At 40.8% G+C, this 18941-nt stretch overlaps 1 protein-coding gene across 1 annotated transcript; it reads right to left on the bottom strand.

The window, feature by feature from the left end:
* On the bottom strand, positions 1 to 3677 carry LOC147854066 (phospho-2-dehydro-3-deoxyheptonate aldolase 2, chloroplastic-like). Its single transcript, XM_087332156.1, has 5 exons — positions 3179 to 3677; positions 2010 to 2287; positions 1576 to 1852; positions 1230 to 1475; positions 1 to 473 (listed from the first exon to the last, which is right to left on the bottom strand). The coding sequence occupies exons 1-5, from the start codon at positions 3656 to 3658 to the stop codon at positions 207 to 209; spliced, it is 1548 nt and encodes a 515-aa protein (XP_087188282.1). The 5' UTR covers positions 3659 to 3677; the 3' UTR covers positions 1 to 206.
* Positions 3678 to 18941: the final 15264 nt, after the last annotated feature.

Below are 18941 nucleotides of genomic sequence, written 5' to 3'. Positions count from 1 at the left end.
TGGTATTAACACCCAAGCTTTGCTTGACGTCTCCACATTTGGTTGAATAACACTTTCCCGAACTATAGTAAAGTATGTCAAGATAAACATTGGCGACCCACCAACTTTGTGTTTAGATTTTAAAGCTGGACTCATGCAACCAAATGCATATGCTTTGCGATTAATCATGTAAGCAAGTGGTTTTCTAAGCGTTAGATTTGCTTTGATCATGTGACTAGGTAGTTTTGAGGTGTTAGAATCAATTGACGCTTATGGCGGAGACGCTCTGCAACAATAAAAGCAAGTTCAAGGGATTGGGATGCATTAAGCCGTGGGTCACAATGTGTGTGGTAGCGAGAAGCCAAATCATCAACTGTCACTTCTCGAGTGCCTCCAATGCATTCCGTTACATTGCGTCCTGTCATCTCCAGATGTATTCCTCCTGGATGAGACCCCTCTTCCTCGTGTACATCAAAGAATGCCTTTACTTCTTCCTGGAAAAACCAACATTAATTACTCTGTTATTTTTTCATATTAGGAACCTACTATGGTGATAAGACATGTTTTATACTAGCCCATGCAAAAAGGGTTCAAATGTCACTACATATACTACTTTACTAGATGTCATTGTGGATACGCAGGGGTTAAATGCATGACCTTCTGGTCTCTATCGGACAACCTTACAAACTGAGGTACAACCGTGTAGGCAAACTGATATGAGGGTTAAGCAAAGTTGAGCATTCTCCCTCACACTCTTGGGTTTATTAATTCGTCAACTAGGAAACATAGTAAAACAGGTTGCAAAAGAGCAAGGATTAGATGGCCCAAAACTTCTACAATACCTTATTCTATAACTCTTATATGTGTAGACAATATTTTGCTATTGTTGTATAATGCGGATGCTATGCTGCAACACTTGGTGTTTCAGAAACATTCTGTCACAGTAACGGGCTGACCGTTAAAGTGGACCAAAACAAAAAATATGGCAGTAAGGGCCATTCAACCAAGAAACAATCCCATCTTTACAGAGCAGGGCAAAACCTAGAAAGGTCGAGCACATGTGTGAGCGTGTTATTTTTTCATGGAGATTTTTTACTATAAAGTAGCAACCCACTTCTTAGGAAGAAGACATGTATAAAATGCATATGTTTGTTTTGGCCCCATGGGCCAAATTTGGCCACCTAGAAGACAATAAAAATTATAGTTCTAATTCCCTCTCTCTCCCCCCCAAAAATAAAATAGTATCTCACCAGTATAGCATCAAATGGCCTAGTTTTATAGCCCGATGGAACCTTGATCGTGTTACCATGCATAGGATCACAAACCCATGTTACAATGGCACCAGCTCGCTTTACAGCTCTGATCAAGTGAGGCATTTTCAATCGCAACTTCTCAGCTCCCATACGTACTATTATCGTCAATCTGCCAGGCTTATTCGCTGGGTTCAGAATCTTACAAATCTTCACTAATTCTGTGGCATCCATCTTGTCGCTAACCTGTCCATACATTGTTAATAAATTCCAAGGTTCACTTCATTACCACGCGAGTCCTTTTTTTTTTCTTAACATTCATGTCATCCAAGTTTATGTGCTTTACCTTGACACCCACAGGATTAGCTATTCCTCTTAGAAATTCTATGTGGGCACCATCAAGTTGCCTTGTTCTTTCTCCTACCCAAAGCATATGAGCGGAACAACAGTAAAACAATCCAGATGTAGAATCTCGCCTAGTGAGAGATTGTTCATATGGCAACAGCAAGCATTCATGAGACGTCCAAAACACCGTTGATTTCATAATAGGATGACTTGATGTAAGGCCACATGCCGCCATGAAGCCCAAGGCATCATCGATGTGGTTAGCCAGCTTTAGATACCTGACAAATTCAACGAGTTTTAGATGAACAAAAAATGCAATGTGTTAAAGGCTCTCTTGATTCATAGTATTTGTTGTAATATGAATAAAAACTGCGCTTAAATTTTAACTACCCACCATGCATTTACAACTATCTCCGAGGACTACTACGTGTGTACCTGCTCTCTTGATTACCATTTGTTGTGAAGTCTAGCTTCCAGTCAGACACTCTCTGCATTGCTGCATAGCCTCCTGTCACGAAAGCTCTGAGAAGGTTTAGAGTAGCAGCTGACTGATTATATGCTTGAATCATCCTTCGAGGATCTGGTGTTCTCGACAATGATGTAAACTCGTCCCCATTGATAATGTCCCCTCGGTAACTGGGTAAAGATATTCCATTCTTTTCCTCAAAATCTTCTGATCGTGGTTTGGCGAATTGTCCAGCCATACGCCCAACCTAATGCCAATGCAGGAAATGATATTTTAATGATAGCGAGACATGGTAAGGTCAAAATTCATAATTTCATTTGCCACATCCCAAGGGTTGAAACCAATGGCTTTCTTTCACTGAGATTGTACATGAAACCAATAACAATCACACACATAACTTTACTGCAGAAAAAAAATGTCTCCACACCCCGAAAGGTAAATGGTAGTAACACCTAGTAAAATAACAGATCGAAAATGATAGAATTGTCTTACCAAAAAAATTATCGAAGGTTCAAAAATGATAGCATTGTAAGAGACGAAAGGATTTAAAACAATAGCATTGTGTTTAAATAAAAGATTGAAGGATAAAAAATGATGGCATTGCCTTGTAAAATAAAAGATCGAATGATTGAAAACAATAGCATTGTCTTATCAGACAAAAGACTGAACGATCGAAAAACCAATAGCATTGCCTGACCAAACAAAAGCCGTAAGGATCTGAAATGATAGCATTGGCTTATAGATAAAATATTTAGAGTAGAAAAATGATCGCACTGCCCTGTAAAGTAAAATGGAGAATCGAAGGATTGAAAAAACATTAGCATTGCTTTCTCAAACAAAGGGTCAAAGGGTTGGAAACAATATACATTGCCTTACCAAAAAAGAGATCAAAATATCAAAAATGATTGGCATCGCCATATAACACTCTGGAGAAATTACAAGGCTAATGCATTCCCTTATTGAGCAATTATAGGTGTCATTTGAGCAATTCTATGGTTGATTCTCATCCAAAAGATAACATAGGGGCGATTTCAGAGAGATAAAGAAAACCCGAGAGCTATTTTCGAGGCTTTCGCTGAAACAAAATAACACAAAAGTTGCATCCAGAAGCCGAGAAGAAAGAGCGTCACTCTCATACCTTCACGACTGGGAGATGGCTACCAAACATGAGAACAACACTCATCTGAAGGAGAAGACGCAACGTATCACGGATATGGTCGGGTCGGAACTCTTTAAAGCTCTCTGCACAGTCACCTCCTTGGAGAAGGAAGGCTTTCCCCAAAGAAACATCTCTGAGCTTCAACTCGAGAGCACGGGCTTCGCCCGCAAACACCAGAGGAGGAGATTCTGCGAGCCTATCCATGGTGTAGCCTAGGGTTTCCGTGTCGGAATACTCAGGTTGTTGCGAGGCTTTCTTCGAGCTCCAACTTGAGAGGGACCAGGGAGGTTGGTGGTGCGCAGCTGGTGAAGCTTCCATGGGAGCATCAGGGGGGTGAGAAAGCCTGTGTGCTGCATTGGTGGGGATGAATGGGCGAGAGGGCGTTTGTCCATGAGACCTTCTTCTGGTGAAAAGCTCTGTAGTAGGGGAGAGATGGAGATGGAGATGGAGAGAAGCCATAGCCAGCCACCAAGGAAGGAAGGAAGGAGAGAGAGAGAGAGAGAGAGAGAGATCTTATTATCTTCCTTTGCTCCAGCCTCCCATGGTCAAAGAAAGCTGAGTATGGAACCATACGTGCATTCGCATTCGAGAATGTTTCGATCCGTCGAGAATGGCAAATCTTCCTTTGCTCCCATGGTCAAATATGGAACCATACGAGCATGTTTCGATCCTTCGAGAATGGTAAACTCCCTCGAAGTATGGTAAATACCATACCTTTTTTTATTCATTATTAACTACGATATAATTTATAACGTCAATTCTTTTTTAAGAAAAGAAAGTTAAGGTAAAAAGTGTAAAAAAATATAAGAATGTTTTGATAGCATACGCATTCGTTTACATTCGTATGAAAAAGAATGTTTTCCAATGCATTCGAGTATGTTACGTACTATGCTTGAAATGTTGTCACGCTCAATGTGAATGTTGTTATCGAAAAGAAAAGGGAAAAGTGCCTTGTCGTGGTTGGCATGGGATCATGTTTGTACTTTGAAGCGTCTTGGTTGGGCATCAATATTGAATCTATATGAGCACATGGTGGCTTGTCGATTTACTTTCATTCAATATATGTTTGACGGTGTACAACCTTGGACAGAAATGGTGGTGTACTTTATAGAGAATAACGGAATTAAACTTGGAAACATGAAGGTTGAAGCTAATTGGTGGAATGTAATTAATTCTGACAGGGATGTCAAATCTGCAGGGTCAATAATAGTTAATCATTTGTTGACATCTTCGCAAAGTATGTTGGATTTTGTGGAATGGCATCCTCCACAAGAAAGGCGATGTGCCAATTCATTACCAATGGAGGTTTTGGCAACATCAACGTTGTTGAGGTGGCAACTTGGAAACATATAAGCAGTTGGAAGAAAGGGTTATAAAGATATGGGGTTTTCATAAGCCCATTACTTGGTGGCTTCATGTGATCAAGGTAGGTTGGTGTTCTCGATTGATGCTACAAACCAAGGTATTTATTTGGAGAGTTATGGTTGGAGCTTTACCATTGGGGGATGCATTAATAAAAGAAACATTACTAAAGGATCATGTTTCTTTTTTTTGGTGGAATTGGAACATAGTAGCCATCGATTTATTTCATGCTTGATGGTTTGGAGGCGTATCAGTTTAGTGTGGATGTCTCTAACTGGAGTAAGCCTATCTTCTTTTTGTTCAGTTTTTGCACATATGGAGAACAATGAACAAATGCCTCATTTTCAAATTATTTTTGAGTTCTTGAGGTATTGAGGACTATGGTTCAATTTGAATGTGAGGAATGCCTTCACTTTTGATTCACAAGTTGGGGTGAGAAAATATGTTCTAAAGTTAAAAGAACTTCTTTTGTGACAATTGACAGTGCTAGAGAAGTCACGAAATCTTAACCATGAAGAGAGAGAACTCCGCAACATCACATATCATCATATTCGCCATTTGAATTGGTGTGTAGGGTGACAACGACTTTGGAGTAGTGGTAGTCTTTAGATCCCTAGATACAAGGGTTCTATACTTTGTAGTAAGTTAGTCTATGGTGGTGTTTTTTCTTTTGTAATGAAAGCCATTATATTCAAGAGAGAGAGAGAGGGGTACTTAAGCTCAGTTGGTAAGGTTGCCCAATGGAGACGAGGAGGTCATGGGTTCAACCCCTACATTCCACACTGGCATCTAGTAAAATTAAGAGATATCTATGGAGTAATGTAGAGGTGAGAAAATCGGGTTTCAAACCCAGCACATAATGGTAGTACTATAATGGCTTACAACTAGGGTAATTACCTTAAAAGATAGATAGATAGATTATATTATTGTTGTAAAGAATCTAACTCTAGTAGAGTTGAGTATTCAGATGCATAGTGTGTGTGAGTGTGAGAGTGAGTGTATAAGCAAAAGGAATCAGAAAAGATAAGATAGATAGATTATATGATCGTTGTGAAGAATCTAACTCTAGCAGAGTTGAGTATTCAGAAGCTTAGTGTGTGTGAGTGTGAGAGTGAGTGTATAAGCAAGAGAAGGAATCAAAGAGAATAACTAGAAAATAAGAAAAGAAAAGATAGATAGATTATATTATCGTTGTGAAGAATCTAACTCTAGTAGAGTTGAGTATTTAGAAACGTAGTGTGTGTGAGTGAGTGTATAAGCAAGAGAAGGAATTAGAGCGAATAACCAGAAAATAAGAAAACACACAGTAGGGGGATGACAACTTATGCACTTAAGAGAGCTATATTAATTAATTAAAGATCATCAACCAAAACAAAATGGGCAAAGGGGGTTTTATATACAAGTCCTCAAGGGATTGCCATATTAAATGTGTTGGTGGAATCTAACCAAGATATCAACTTGAGTACCATTTTGTCATAAGAATATCTAATATTCTTTGACCACATTAACACTCGACAACTACACGGAGTACAATAAAGTGTGCTCACACACTTTTTCACACATCGTCCCTTTCTTCATAAGCACATGTTCATAGAAGTTGAGCTTGATTCTCAACACGCCCCCTTAAGATCAATTGTTTGTCCTCTTAAGCTTGGTTGTCTTGGTGTAGTTGGAGACCCGACTTTAGTTGTCAATCTTGCCAATCCAAAAATTCGAGCTTGTCAAGGGTGCCTACAGGGTAGGGTTTATCTCGAACTTAAAAAATTCCGGGATTTGGAAAGTCTTCCTCTAACTTGCCGGATCAAGTCGGATTAGATGTGTCGGCCTTACTTTGACAATGCCTGTCTCACTCTTCCTCTTGTATGGTGTTGATTCTCCATGTTTTCCTTCGTCTTTGTACTTGTACGCTCCCCCAAGCTCAACATATCGAGTGGTCTAAGGCCAAGATCCACTAAGAATTGTCGTAGCTTGTCGAGACCTAGTGCCTTAGTGAAAATATCAACCACATGCCCGTTGGTGCCAACGTATTGGAGGTCAATGTCGCCGACCATTATGCATCCATGGATGTAATGATAGTGCACCACGATGTGCTTAGTCCGGACGTGAAACACCGGATTCTTTGCGAGCTAGATGCTGCTAAGATTATCGCAATGGATCAATATTGGCTTGTTCACCAATTCGTTGAAGTCTTTCAACAATCTTTTAAGCCATATAGCTTCACAAGCAGCTACAATTGCAGCTCTATATTCCGCCTCAGTGCTCGATAGAGCGACTGTTGGTTGTTTCTTGCTGCTCCAAGAGATTGCTCCACTACCGAGTGAAAACATAAATCTCGAAGTGGATCGCCTATCAGATGCATTGCCAGCACAATTAGCATCCGTGAAGCCTTCGAGTCGAAGCGGTACTCCACGCTTATAGAAGATACCATAATCAAGTGTTCCACTAATATAACATAACACTCATTTAGTGCAATCCATGAACTGGGGGATTTCCATGAACTGGCTAAGAACCCCAACCAGATAGTTGAGGTCTGGTCGGATGAGAGTTAAGTAGATAAGACTCCCAATTATTTGGCGATACTGTGTCGGCTCACAAAATTTTCTAGAATCCACAATTAGCTTCATATTTTTTTTCCCATAAACATTATCCTCCATTAGTATTAAGATTAAAGTAGCCAAAGGCAAGATACAAGATAATCCAACATTACAATAAATATTGTGCAGCCAATCTTTCTAGATAAAGATAAAGGCAAGATACAAGATAATATCGGTGAACTTCTCCCTAAGTAATATTGTTGCCCTACCACCATCCATATCACCAAGTAATGTTGATGCCATGCCAAAGCCCCTAACATCAATTCCATCGCATTCAACATGTAGTGATATATCTTCTTTCACAATGATTCCTTGATCGCTGCTACATGTAAGAGTTCATCATATCCAAATGATCCATATGAACCTACCATATGAAAATATTGGTTCTCTACTCAATCCAATCTCCTCAGACCCTCATGCAAATTTGCTTTTGCCTCTGCCACCATCTTCGCTCATCGTTGTAAAAACTAAAAACAAATAAATGTGCTTCAAAATATTTCCACATCAGCCATCTCTCCATTTTCCATGAAATTCCTATATAGACAATTAGCTTCATATTTCGATCACGGGGTGTCGAGATGGACTTACACTCAGTCATCCCGAACTTGTAGAGCAAGTTCAACACATAGTGCCATTGTGAGAGTAGGAACCCTTTTGGAGTTTGAATGACCTCAATGCCAAGAAAATAATGTAAGTCATTCGGATCCTTCATCTTGAACTTCTCTAAAAGCAGCTTTTTAATCTTTTGTGTCTCGGGGAGGCTTTCTCCACCGATGACAAGGTCATCGACATACAAGATTAAGAAGACGGGGCTTTTGGGATTGTTCCAGATATACAATGAGTTATCATATTTTGACATTCAGAAGCCAATGTCATGAAGATATGATGTGATCTTTGAATGCCATGATGTTGGGGTTTGCTTCAATCCATATAGCGGTTTCTTCAATTGGCAAACTGCATGTTGATGTTTGCTCGATTCGAAGCCAGGTGGTTGCATCATGTAAACTTGCTCCTCGAGCTCACCTTGGAGGAATGCGTTGTCGTGTGATTTTTTACACACGATAAGAAAAGTAATGAAATAATTATTTTAGGTTAGCTTAAATGGATTAGTATGAAAGATGGACGTCTTCAAGAGCTTCATAACACATTTTACTAACACATGAAACGGATAAATAAGTATCAAGTTATGTGAGTGTGAAGTTTGAGAAGATTGGGAAAAACAAAATTGTGAGGTATCCCACATAGATAAGATAACATTGGATCCCATATTATATAAGGAGAGCTAGAACCTATTACTTTATGTTTATGTGTGAAGAACAAAATGTTCAAGGTGACTTGGGCCAAATTGTGTGGATGAATGGCTTAGATGATTTTGGGTCATGGTTTGATCAACTATTAAAGACATGTACTAAAGTAAGCATTAGATAAGGATAGATCTAGGTAGATAGAAAGAAAGGAGAGAGAGAAAGAAGGGTGTCGATCCACCCGACCACCCCCGAGCGAAGGGATCGAGACGGACTCGAGCCTCGATCGGCATCCCATACCACCGCTGTGGCATCGAGTCGTACCTAGTGTTGGCGCGCTCGCTACAAGAGTTGATCCACCACAAGATAGAGTCTCGACGTAGTCAACAAGATAGTCGAATGAGGGTAGCTAGGCCTCTTATTTATAGCGATACCCAAGGCCCCCAGGCAAGTTCACACTTGCCCTAATGGGTTGTCTCAATCCCGAGGATTTAAAAGTAATCCTCCCCTTCTCTACACTCTCATTTAACCCTCACACTTATCCACGTGTATAGAATACTACGGTAAATTCTCACCACGGGATATTATATGGTCATGCCCGTAACATACTCCCCCTCTTTAAAACATTGCACTCTTGCAATGGAAAGTTAGGGAAGTTAGTTCTGAGAGTATTTTCGTGTTCCCAAGTGACATCTTTTATTGATTTATCCATCCATTTTATTTTAAATTCTCGGATTTCTTTAGTACGTAATTTTTTTGTTTTAACATCGAGAATTCTTTCTGGTACATGTGGTTTAGAAAATAATTCTTCAGAAGTAACCAGAGTTTCAGTTGTAATTGTATTGTCGCCAGAACCTAGAAGTTCTTTTAGACGACTCACATGAAAGACTGGATGAATTCCAACACCGTGGGGCTAACTTAGCGCACTTACCCGTAGACAATATCTTCGAATTGTGAGGTACACGTAAAAATACCTTCTGTCCAGGGTTGAATACACGAGGTTGCCTATGATGATAGGCATAAAAACGTGCTCTATCTTGAGCTGTTTTTATATTATCTCGTGCAATATGCAACATATCTTGCATATCCCGAAGAAAGTTTTGCGTACTTCTCAACTCATCATGATGTATATTAACATCAATTGGGGCTCGTGGCTAAAAACCATACATCAACATAAAAGGACTATATCTCGTCGACGTATGCTTGGAGCTGTTATAAGCAAACTCCAAAATTGGGAGATAACGTTCCCATTTTGTTGGTTTTGTACCAACATATGCTCGAAGCATGTCCTCAATAATTTGATTTACTTGTTCTGTTTGTCCATCGGATTGAGGATGATACGTGGAGCTCATGCTCAACGTAGTTTCTAACTTCTTAAAGACTTGTGTCCAGAAGTCACTAGTAAAATTTGGATCTCGATCACTCACGATATCCATCGGTAACCCATAAAAACGAAATAACTCGTCAACGAATTGGTAAGCCAATTCAGGAGCTGTTACCGTGGTTTTAGTAGCAATAAATCTGGCCATTTTAGTCAGTCGATCAACCACAACCCATATGACATCATGGCCTTTTTGGGTTCGAGGAAGGCTAACAATAAAATCCATGGATATACTTTCCCACTTATTATTGGGAATGTCCAAGGGATGTAAAAGTCCAGCAGCTTTAAGTCGCTCAGCTTTGTTAACCTGACATTGGTGACATTTAGTCACATAGCTATGTATGTCAGGACGCATCTTAGGCCAATAAAATTGAGTGGAGATGAGAACGAGTGTACGATGTATTCCAGGGTGCCCTGCTGAGGGTGCGTCATGGCATTAAAAAAGAATCCTCTTTTTGACCTCAGGTAAATCTAGAACACAAACCTTCCCATTACGGTAGAGCAGACCGTTAGCAATGTGGAAGTATTCCTTCGAGGATGTGGTGGTGTCTATTCCAGACTCAACTCTTGCCCAGTATTTTGCGAAATAACTGTCATCAGGATACTTTCCTTGAAGGTGATCATGAAGATCTGATGTTATTTCAGTGAAGCTAAGCATGTTAACTTCACGGATGCGACTTACTGCATTAACGACAATATTCATGGAACCTTTACGATATCGTATGGAAAAATCAAAGTCCTGGATGAGATCAGCCCATCGTGCCTTATGACCTTTCAGGTCTTGTTGGTCACAAAAATATTTCAAGGACTCGTGGTCCGTAGTTACCACAAAGCGATTTCCATAAAGATAATGGCGCCATGTTTTGAGCGCATGTATAACTGCAAATAATTCCTTTTCTTGAACGGTATACCGACATTGAGCAGAATCAAGTTTCTTACTCTCGAATGCTATTGGTTTACCATCTTGATATAAGACAACACATATAACATAATCGCTTGCATCGGTTTCAATGTCAAAAGGTTTTGAAGGATCGGGTAAAAGAAGTGAAGGAGCCTTGCATACCAGGTCCTTGAGTTCCTTAAAGGTGAGGTCTAGTGTAACATTCCACACAATAGGTTTTGTAGACTTATGCGTTTGACCTTTTAGAAGATCAGTAAACGGCGTCGTCAATTGGGAGTAATTACGAAGGGATTTTCGCAAAAACCTGACAAAACCAAGGAATGATCGAACTTCTCAAGTATTCCGAAGAGTGGGCCAAAGCTTGATTTTCTCGATACGAGAAGGATCAATTTCAACTCTTCGTTCGGTTATGAGATGTCCAAGATAAGTAATTGATTTCTTGAAGAACTCACATTTTGAGATCTTTGCGTAAAACTGTTTGTCACGCAATGTTTGTAAAACAAAGCGGACATGTTTAACATGTTCTTGTAATGTACGACTATAAACTAAAATATTATCCAAGAAAATAACGACAAATTTTCCAAGTTGTTCTCGGAAAATGTCATTCATTTCTTGTTGAAATGTAGCCGGAGCATTGGTAAAACCAAAAGGCATAACCAAAAACTCATAATGGCCATAGCGCGTACGAAATGCCATTTTAGGAACATCGTCCTCACTTATACGAATTTGATGGTAGCCAGTACGGAGATCAAGTTTTGTAAAATACCGGGCTCCCTAGAGACGGTCAATTAGATCATCAACCCGGGGCAAGGGATACGAATTCTTGATCGTCACTTTATTCAAGCGTCGGTAATTAATACACATACGCCATGTGCCCTCTTTCTTTTTAACCAAGAGAACTGGTGCACCCCATGGAGATTTACTATAACGTATATAACCCATTCGTAAATAGCCCTTGAGTTGCTTAGATACCTCATCCTCTTCGGATCGACTTAAGCGATAAGTAGGTATACTTATTGGTGCAACACCAGGTACAATATCTATACGATGGTCTATATTACGTTTAGGAGGTAAGCCATCTAGTAGTTCACTCAGAAAAACATCACGAAAATCATTTAAGATTTCATCAAGTTGTTGTTGTTCAAAATATGTTAATTGAATCGAGACATTATCGATATTGTAAACGTGAATGTCCGGATCAAGTACACAATAAAATAGGGTAGAACAAGACAACTCGGATATTGATGGACACGAGGAAACAATCGAGAGGGATTGTTTTTTTACACATTGAATAAAATGAGTACAATCGTTCAGTACAAATGTAATTGAATGATGAACCCAATCAATAGATAAAGAAGAGCTTTTATTATAGAACCAGGGATAACCCAGTATTACATCAGTGGTACAAAGATTCATTACATGGAAGTCTACTTCCTCTATATAAGTGTCAATAGAAATTCCTAATGAATGAATCGCCCTGTTGATGTATTGTACTCTTCCATCAGCCAAGTGCACCGTGTAGGTGTTATCACTTACGGTGGGTTGGATTCCCCATATCTGAACCAAACGATCATTCACAAAATTGTGTGAGCTTCCCGAATCAAATAAAATTTGTACGGGAGATCCATTGATATACCCGTTTGCATGTAGTAAATCATTGGGACCCAATACATAGTGAGGGAAAGAACATTGACAATTACTTAAATGATGTGTATAGACTTGAAGGACATTAGGAATCTGACCTTTATGGTCTGCAACTTTAGCTTTGTTGTCGTGCTCTTTCCGTTGGAGCTTTCGACATTGATCTTTTGTATGACCCTTCTTTTTGTAGAATACACAAAAAGGATGTTGTCGCTTACAATTGCGATCCATGAATTCGTTGGGTGTCTTGCGTTTCCGAGCGAATTGCGACTACTTAGTCCTGGGTTTGTTGCGGTCCTCCGAAGTGCGTTGATAGCGAAGAACTATTTCAACAGCCTCTTCGAAGAATTTTGGATCCTTATCGTGCACTATCCAGTGATAGTCCGAATTGGGGATGCCATTGACAAAACAAGCTATTAACCAGTTGTCCCCTTCTAGACCCGATTTTTGGATTTGGGTTCTAGCATGGTGGACATAGTCTTCTAGCGAGGAAAATTTCCGACTAGAGAGGTTCATTAAAGTTTGTGCTGCCTCAGTTCGAGAGGGAGGTTGCAGAAATTGGCCCTTGAAAACTGTGACAAAATCTGTCCAGGTATCTGGCAATTTCCCCAGCGTACGGAGCCCACGCCACCAGGCGGCGGCCTTACCCCCTAGTTCTCAGCCGACATATGCAATCTTCGTACTATCTGGCGTGGGATAGAGCTCAAAATGAGACTCCCATCGGCCCAACCACGTGCAGATTGCTTCTTCGGTTCTTTCCTTTTTGTCTCCCGTAAATGGCTTAACGACAAACGATGGTTCGCCCTATCGCTCATCAGGTCTATTAGTCTCACGTTGTAGACTAATGACACGTGCCTCGAGAGCACTTTGAGATTGCCGAAGTTCGTTCATTTGTTGAGCGGTGAAACTAAGATATTGGGTTATTTGCGAAAAATACATCTCAATGGACATTTGTCCAAGAGGATTCCCTTCCGTTCCTTCCGCTTGAGCGGATGACATCGGGTCGTTATTTTGAGCCATTAAATGATTATTTCTGGAAAAGAAATAGGATAAAGTCAGAGAGATAGTCATAACATCATGTCGTGATGTAAACATATCATGGGCAAACATTAATCAATATCATGATCTCACGTCAATACCCCTCTAGACGTATGAGATGAGGTTCAAGATCAGGTTACTATGGTAACACAAAGGTGTTTTAAAAACCATGGGGGTGACAAATAAATGTCTTTCCCTTATCTCTATATCGATGTTTTCATGGTGGCTCCCCGAGGCTCAACCATGTATGTTCGCGTCATGAATAGTTTATACACGAAAAAAATGGTAACAATAAACTATGTTGCGGTGCCCACATATGTGGTTTCGGCTCTTTAAGTCATATTACGAGGACCCCGAAGTGCACTTAGACCTCAAGTCTAAACATGTGTTATAGTCATATGTATCAACGATGTTGTATGGTCTTGGTCATATTTGAACTCGAGACCTCGAGAACAAATGCATTAAACATTTGAGCCAACCAAGTAAGTTGCTCTTCTTGAATGTTTAATGTTTCATGCGTATAAGAAATATCTGAGGCATTTGCCCATATATGTTTTTTTAAAAGAAACATATATGTCAAGAGTTCTTATTTCGCCCTCATTTACTACAACTATGTTGGTACGTTACCTAACCTCAAGTCTCGTAATTACGATGGCATACGCCAAAGTACAACCTTATGGTCAAGCCAAATGAGCCCTCTTTTCGTAGTAGGCCCACGTGGCCCATCACATGGTCACGTCATTACGAATGCATCTCGTAAGAATGATCTCATGGTGGCATCGTATCCATGTAATGAGGGAGGGATGTTGGATACGTGTGTCATAAGAGCGACCTCACATGAAGTGGGTCAAACCCTACCTACTCAACATCATTATGGCTATTGGCGTTTCTTTACGTAACGAAATATTGAAGTCACCAATGGGGATTTCAACAATAAAACAAATTGTTGAAAAAAAGGATGGTGACAACACGATTCTCACAAAAATGTGAGGACGACCACCAAGATCCTTTCCCCGAAAAGGAAAACCTTCGATTTAAAATCACGTAATAACTTATATATAGATATGTATATTATCACATATATACGATCAACTACGTATACACGTGACCACATATGCCTATATTAAAGAAATCGTTATATTTAATAGCCAAAAATGACGTAATCGAGCTACGTAATCGAGGCATATACCTCTACGCACACGAGACATCCAAAAATAAGGGTTCAACATAATACGCAATTGAGGTATTGACCTCTTACGCATACGAGACCAAACGCATATCATTTACAACAAAATCGAGGTGTTGACCTCATACACAAACGTAACATATGTTCGTGAACGTAATACGTAATTGAGGTATTAACCTTGTACACATACGACACTCATCACATATTATTTATATGTCAAACAAGGTATTGACCTCATGCACATATGTAAACGTTTTAGATAACCAATTAAATACCACTACAACATCATTTAATTAATGAAAATAATCTACATATTAACCATACACATGATTAGATGGGAGAAGAAAAAATAGACAAAAAAATAACAAGAAAGATTACCGAAGTTCCTTGTCGATCCTTGTCTGCATGACGGCCAACCACACAACGATCGATCGCCATCCATCGAGAAGATAAGACCAACAAAAGAAAGATTAGTACATAGGGTCGGATACCAAATATTGGAGACATGTACAAAAGTAAGCATTAGATAAGGATAGATCTAGGTAGATAGAAAAAAAGGAGAGAGAAAAAGAAGGGTGCCGATCCACCCAACCACCCCCGAGCGAAGGGATCGAGACGGACTCGAGCCTCGATCGGAGTCCCATACCACCGTCGTGGCGTCGAGTCGTACTTGGTGCTGGCGTGCTCGCTACAAGAGTTGACCCACCACAAGACAGAGTCTCGACGTAGTCAACAAGATAGTCAAATGAGGGTAGCTAGGCCTCTTATTTATAGCGATACCCAAGGCCCCCAGGCAAGTTCACACTTGCCCTAATGGGTTGTCTCAATCCCAAGGATTTAAAAGTAATCCTCCCCTTCTCTACACTCTCATTTAACCCTCACACTTATCCACGTGTATAGAATACTACGGTAAATTCTCACCACGGGATATTATATTGTCATGCCCGTAACATCAGCCATGGCGCACAGCTTGGTCGGGACGTGCGCGCAGACGTGGGCTTAGATGATTTTGGGTCACGATGCATAGCTCGGTCGGGACGTGTGCGTGGACGCGTGCACGGCTCGGTCGGGATATGCGCGTGGAGGCGTCCACGGCTCTGTAAGGAATCCATGCGCACGGCTCGGGCGCGACGCATGGGCTGAACTTTATGGATGATTGATCATATGGTGAAATATAAAGACGTTGTATACAACTAAAAGTAGAGGCCATGAAACTAAAATTCATGCAACTAAAAATGGAAGCATGCAACTAAAAGTAGAGGCCATGCAACTAAAAATGGGGATGCAAAGGAACATCAAGGGCATGATCAACAAAGAAACCCATATATATTCCACTCCCTTCTTTTTCTCCGGTTTTTTTTCTTCTCTTCTTTTTTTTCGCTTCTTCTCTCTCCCATTCCTTAGGGAAAAACAATCTCTCATATCCATATCAGACCACTCCTTACATGGTTGGCTCCTTGCTTTCAAGAATGATCTTTCTTATTCATATCCAATCCGTTGTAACATGATTCTAGAATTATAAAGAATCTATTTTCTTTTGCAAGAAATGAACGTTTTCTCTCACCTACTTGTCTTATGTTTAAATCTTGCTTGTGTTGTACGGGTGAGCATTAATTCCTTCTAGTCCATAACCCCAATGGTTCTGCCTCACGATCCGCTCATAGTGACGGATTTCACAACAACGTTCTTCGCATCCATTTGATGCAAGTGGCACCCTTTCGCTATTGCGAAGGCAATTACCATCCTCATGGTGGTCATTTTTGCCACCAGAGCAAATGTTTCCTCATAGTCTATGCCATGGGTTTGAGTATATCCTTTGGCGACTAGCCGAGCCTTGAAACGATTGACCGTGCCATCCGTATTATGCTTTATCTTGAACACCCAACGACAACCAATTGGGTTTTTCTTGATTTCAAAGGATGGGACTAAATCCCAAGTATCGTTGTCAAACAACGCGTGCATCTCCTCCCTCATTGCCTCGATCCACCAGGGATTTTGGGCAGTTTCTTTGTAAGTCTCAGGTTCTTGGTCTGTTGCGACCATCATGAATGCATAGTGGTGGACTATGTACTCATTGTACCCGAACCTAACTATCGAGTTTTTTTATCAGTTCGATACGGAGTTTTCCTTTGGTCACCTCCGGGGCCTTCTTCATTTCATACTTGCTATCGACTGATCGGGGTGAATGATCTGAGTCTTCACCGGATGTCATGTCCTTGGCCCCTTGCTCAGGCATCTTGCCCTTTTTTTTTTCTACGGGTGTAGCACCAAGGTGACACCACATCAGAGGTTTCTTCATGTTGTGCAAGACTCTGATTGCTGGATGACACCTCAAGTCCAGTCAGTTGTAGTGTAGATAGGCTCTCTATTGGTTCTCCACCCGTAATCGTCGCCAACATCTCTTCTTCTTCACTCTCAGAATCTGCTCCAGATCTGCTTGTTTCGAGCATGACGGGGGTCACCAATGTTGGGCAATACCATGATGTCACCTCATCAAATACCACATCTCGGCTTACTCGTGAATGTCGAGTGATGGGGTTAAAACACTTATAACCCTTTTGCTCAAGTGAGTAACCAACAAAGATCATCTTCTCTGATTTTGGGTCAAGCTTTCTCCGCTTCTCATCGGTACATGCACACATGCAATGTTGCCGAAAACCTTCAAGTGCGAAAGGTCTGGTTTTGTCCCAAAATACTTCTCGTGAGGGGTGATTTCATGGACACCCTCGGTCGTGCACCTATTGATGAGATACACAGTTTTAACTGTTGCCTCTACCAATAGATCTTGGGCATGTTCTTCTCATGTAGCACGGTGTGGGCCATCTCAAGAATTGTGTGATTCTTCCGCTCAGCAACATTGTTTTGTTGTGGTGTGTATGGGCAAAAGAATTCCCGGCGAATCCCCTTCTCTTCTAGAAAGGCCACATAATTCTTTAACTTGAGAAAATGGGAGAAGACCTCACTTTTCGACTTCATCAGGCATATCCAGGTATGCCGCGAATAGTTGTCAATGAAGGTAACGAAGTACCTACACCCACCGATTGTCTGTGTTTGAGTTGGGCCCCATACATCTGAGTGGATGACGTCCAACAAGCCTTTACTCACATTTCTTTCACTTAGGATGGATGCCTATGTTGCTTGCCTAGCTGGCACACCTCACATACATTATCAGGATGTTTCGAAGTAAATCATGGCAATATCCGTGCACAACCCTTGTTGTTTGCATTGATCAGAGTTTACCAAGGTTTACATGGCCAACCCTTTTGTGCCACAACTCAATCTTAGCCTCAGCCTTGAGTCCCTTTGCATACATTGTTGTGTTCACCTTAGTCGCATCAAGAATAAACATGCAACCTTCTCTTTTTGCATGAGCGACAAGTTGGCCCTTATCCTCGATGAAGCAACCTTCCTACTTGAATCACACTTGCATTCCTTGTTTGACAATTTGGCCAACCGAGACCAAATTCTTTGTGATTTTCAGGACATGCAATACATCCTTCATGTAGCCCTTGTTTTCGTGATTGTTAAGAGCCACATCTCCAATGTGCTCAATCATGTGTGTGGAGTCATCACCAGTCTCCACCACGCCGGGTCTCTAAGGTTCCCTCACATTCATGAACCATTCTTGATGACTTGTCATGTGATTTGAGGCACCTGATTCCACGAACCATACATCATTAGGTTGGGAAACACTTGTTATCATGTTATTCGCCCAGTGTCGCATAACAAACATCGACCCTTTGTTTTCTAGGTTAGCCATCACAACATAGTTTGTTTGTTGCCAGGGTGAGGCAGTTGAGTCATTCTTCTTCTTCCGACACTCGGTTTCAAAGTGGCCAGGCTTTCCACAATACCAACACTCAGTTTGCTGGTTCTGCCTGGTTGATGTAGGTTGGTGGAAGCTTCCCTTTTTGTCGGAATTACCTCAGCTGTTTCGACCTTCTTGCTGCCTGGAATTAAACTATTGTGGATGTCGTCCACCTCTTCCTCTGCCACTCCTACCCCGATTTCGACAACCATGATCGTGACCTCGACTGAGATCATCATGTGTATATAGCATCTGCCCATCAGTTTCTGTGCTTTTCGACCATGTATGGTTCTCCTCAACCATTAGCATGGATTGCAAATCGAAAAAACTTGTTGTTATAGCAGTTCGAAATGTGCCATATTTTTGTGCGAGGCTGCCAAGGCATATATGCACCATCTCGTCATCATCAACTGCGACATTGATGGAGCCAAGTGAATTGCATAAGTCATTGATCCGGAGGGTATAGTCCGTCACAGACATACCCCCTATCGAATATTGTTCAACTCCGGTCAGAGTTGAAGTTTTCTCCACGCTTCTGTTGGGGCTTTTGCATCACGAATATAACTTAACATGTGATCTTGTACACA

Source organism: Azolla caroliniana, unplaced genomic scaffold (genome assembly GCF_043228905.1).
Source record: "Azolla caroliniana isolate FFs.n. ecotype wild unplaced genomic scaffold, voAzoCaro1.0.p SCAF_16, whole genome shotgun sequence".
Lineage (NCBI taxonomy): Eukaryota > Viridiplantae > Streptophyta > Polypodiopsida > Salviniales > Salviniaceae > Azolla > Azolla caroliniana.
This window is presented reverse-complemented; position numbering and strand designations above follow the sequence as displayed.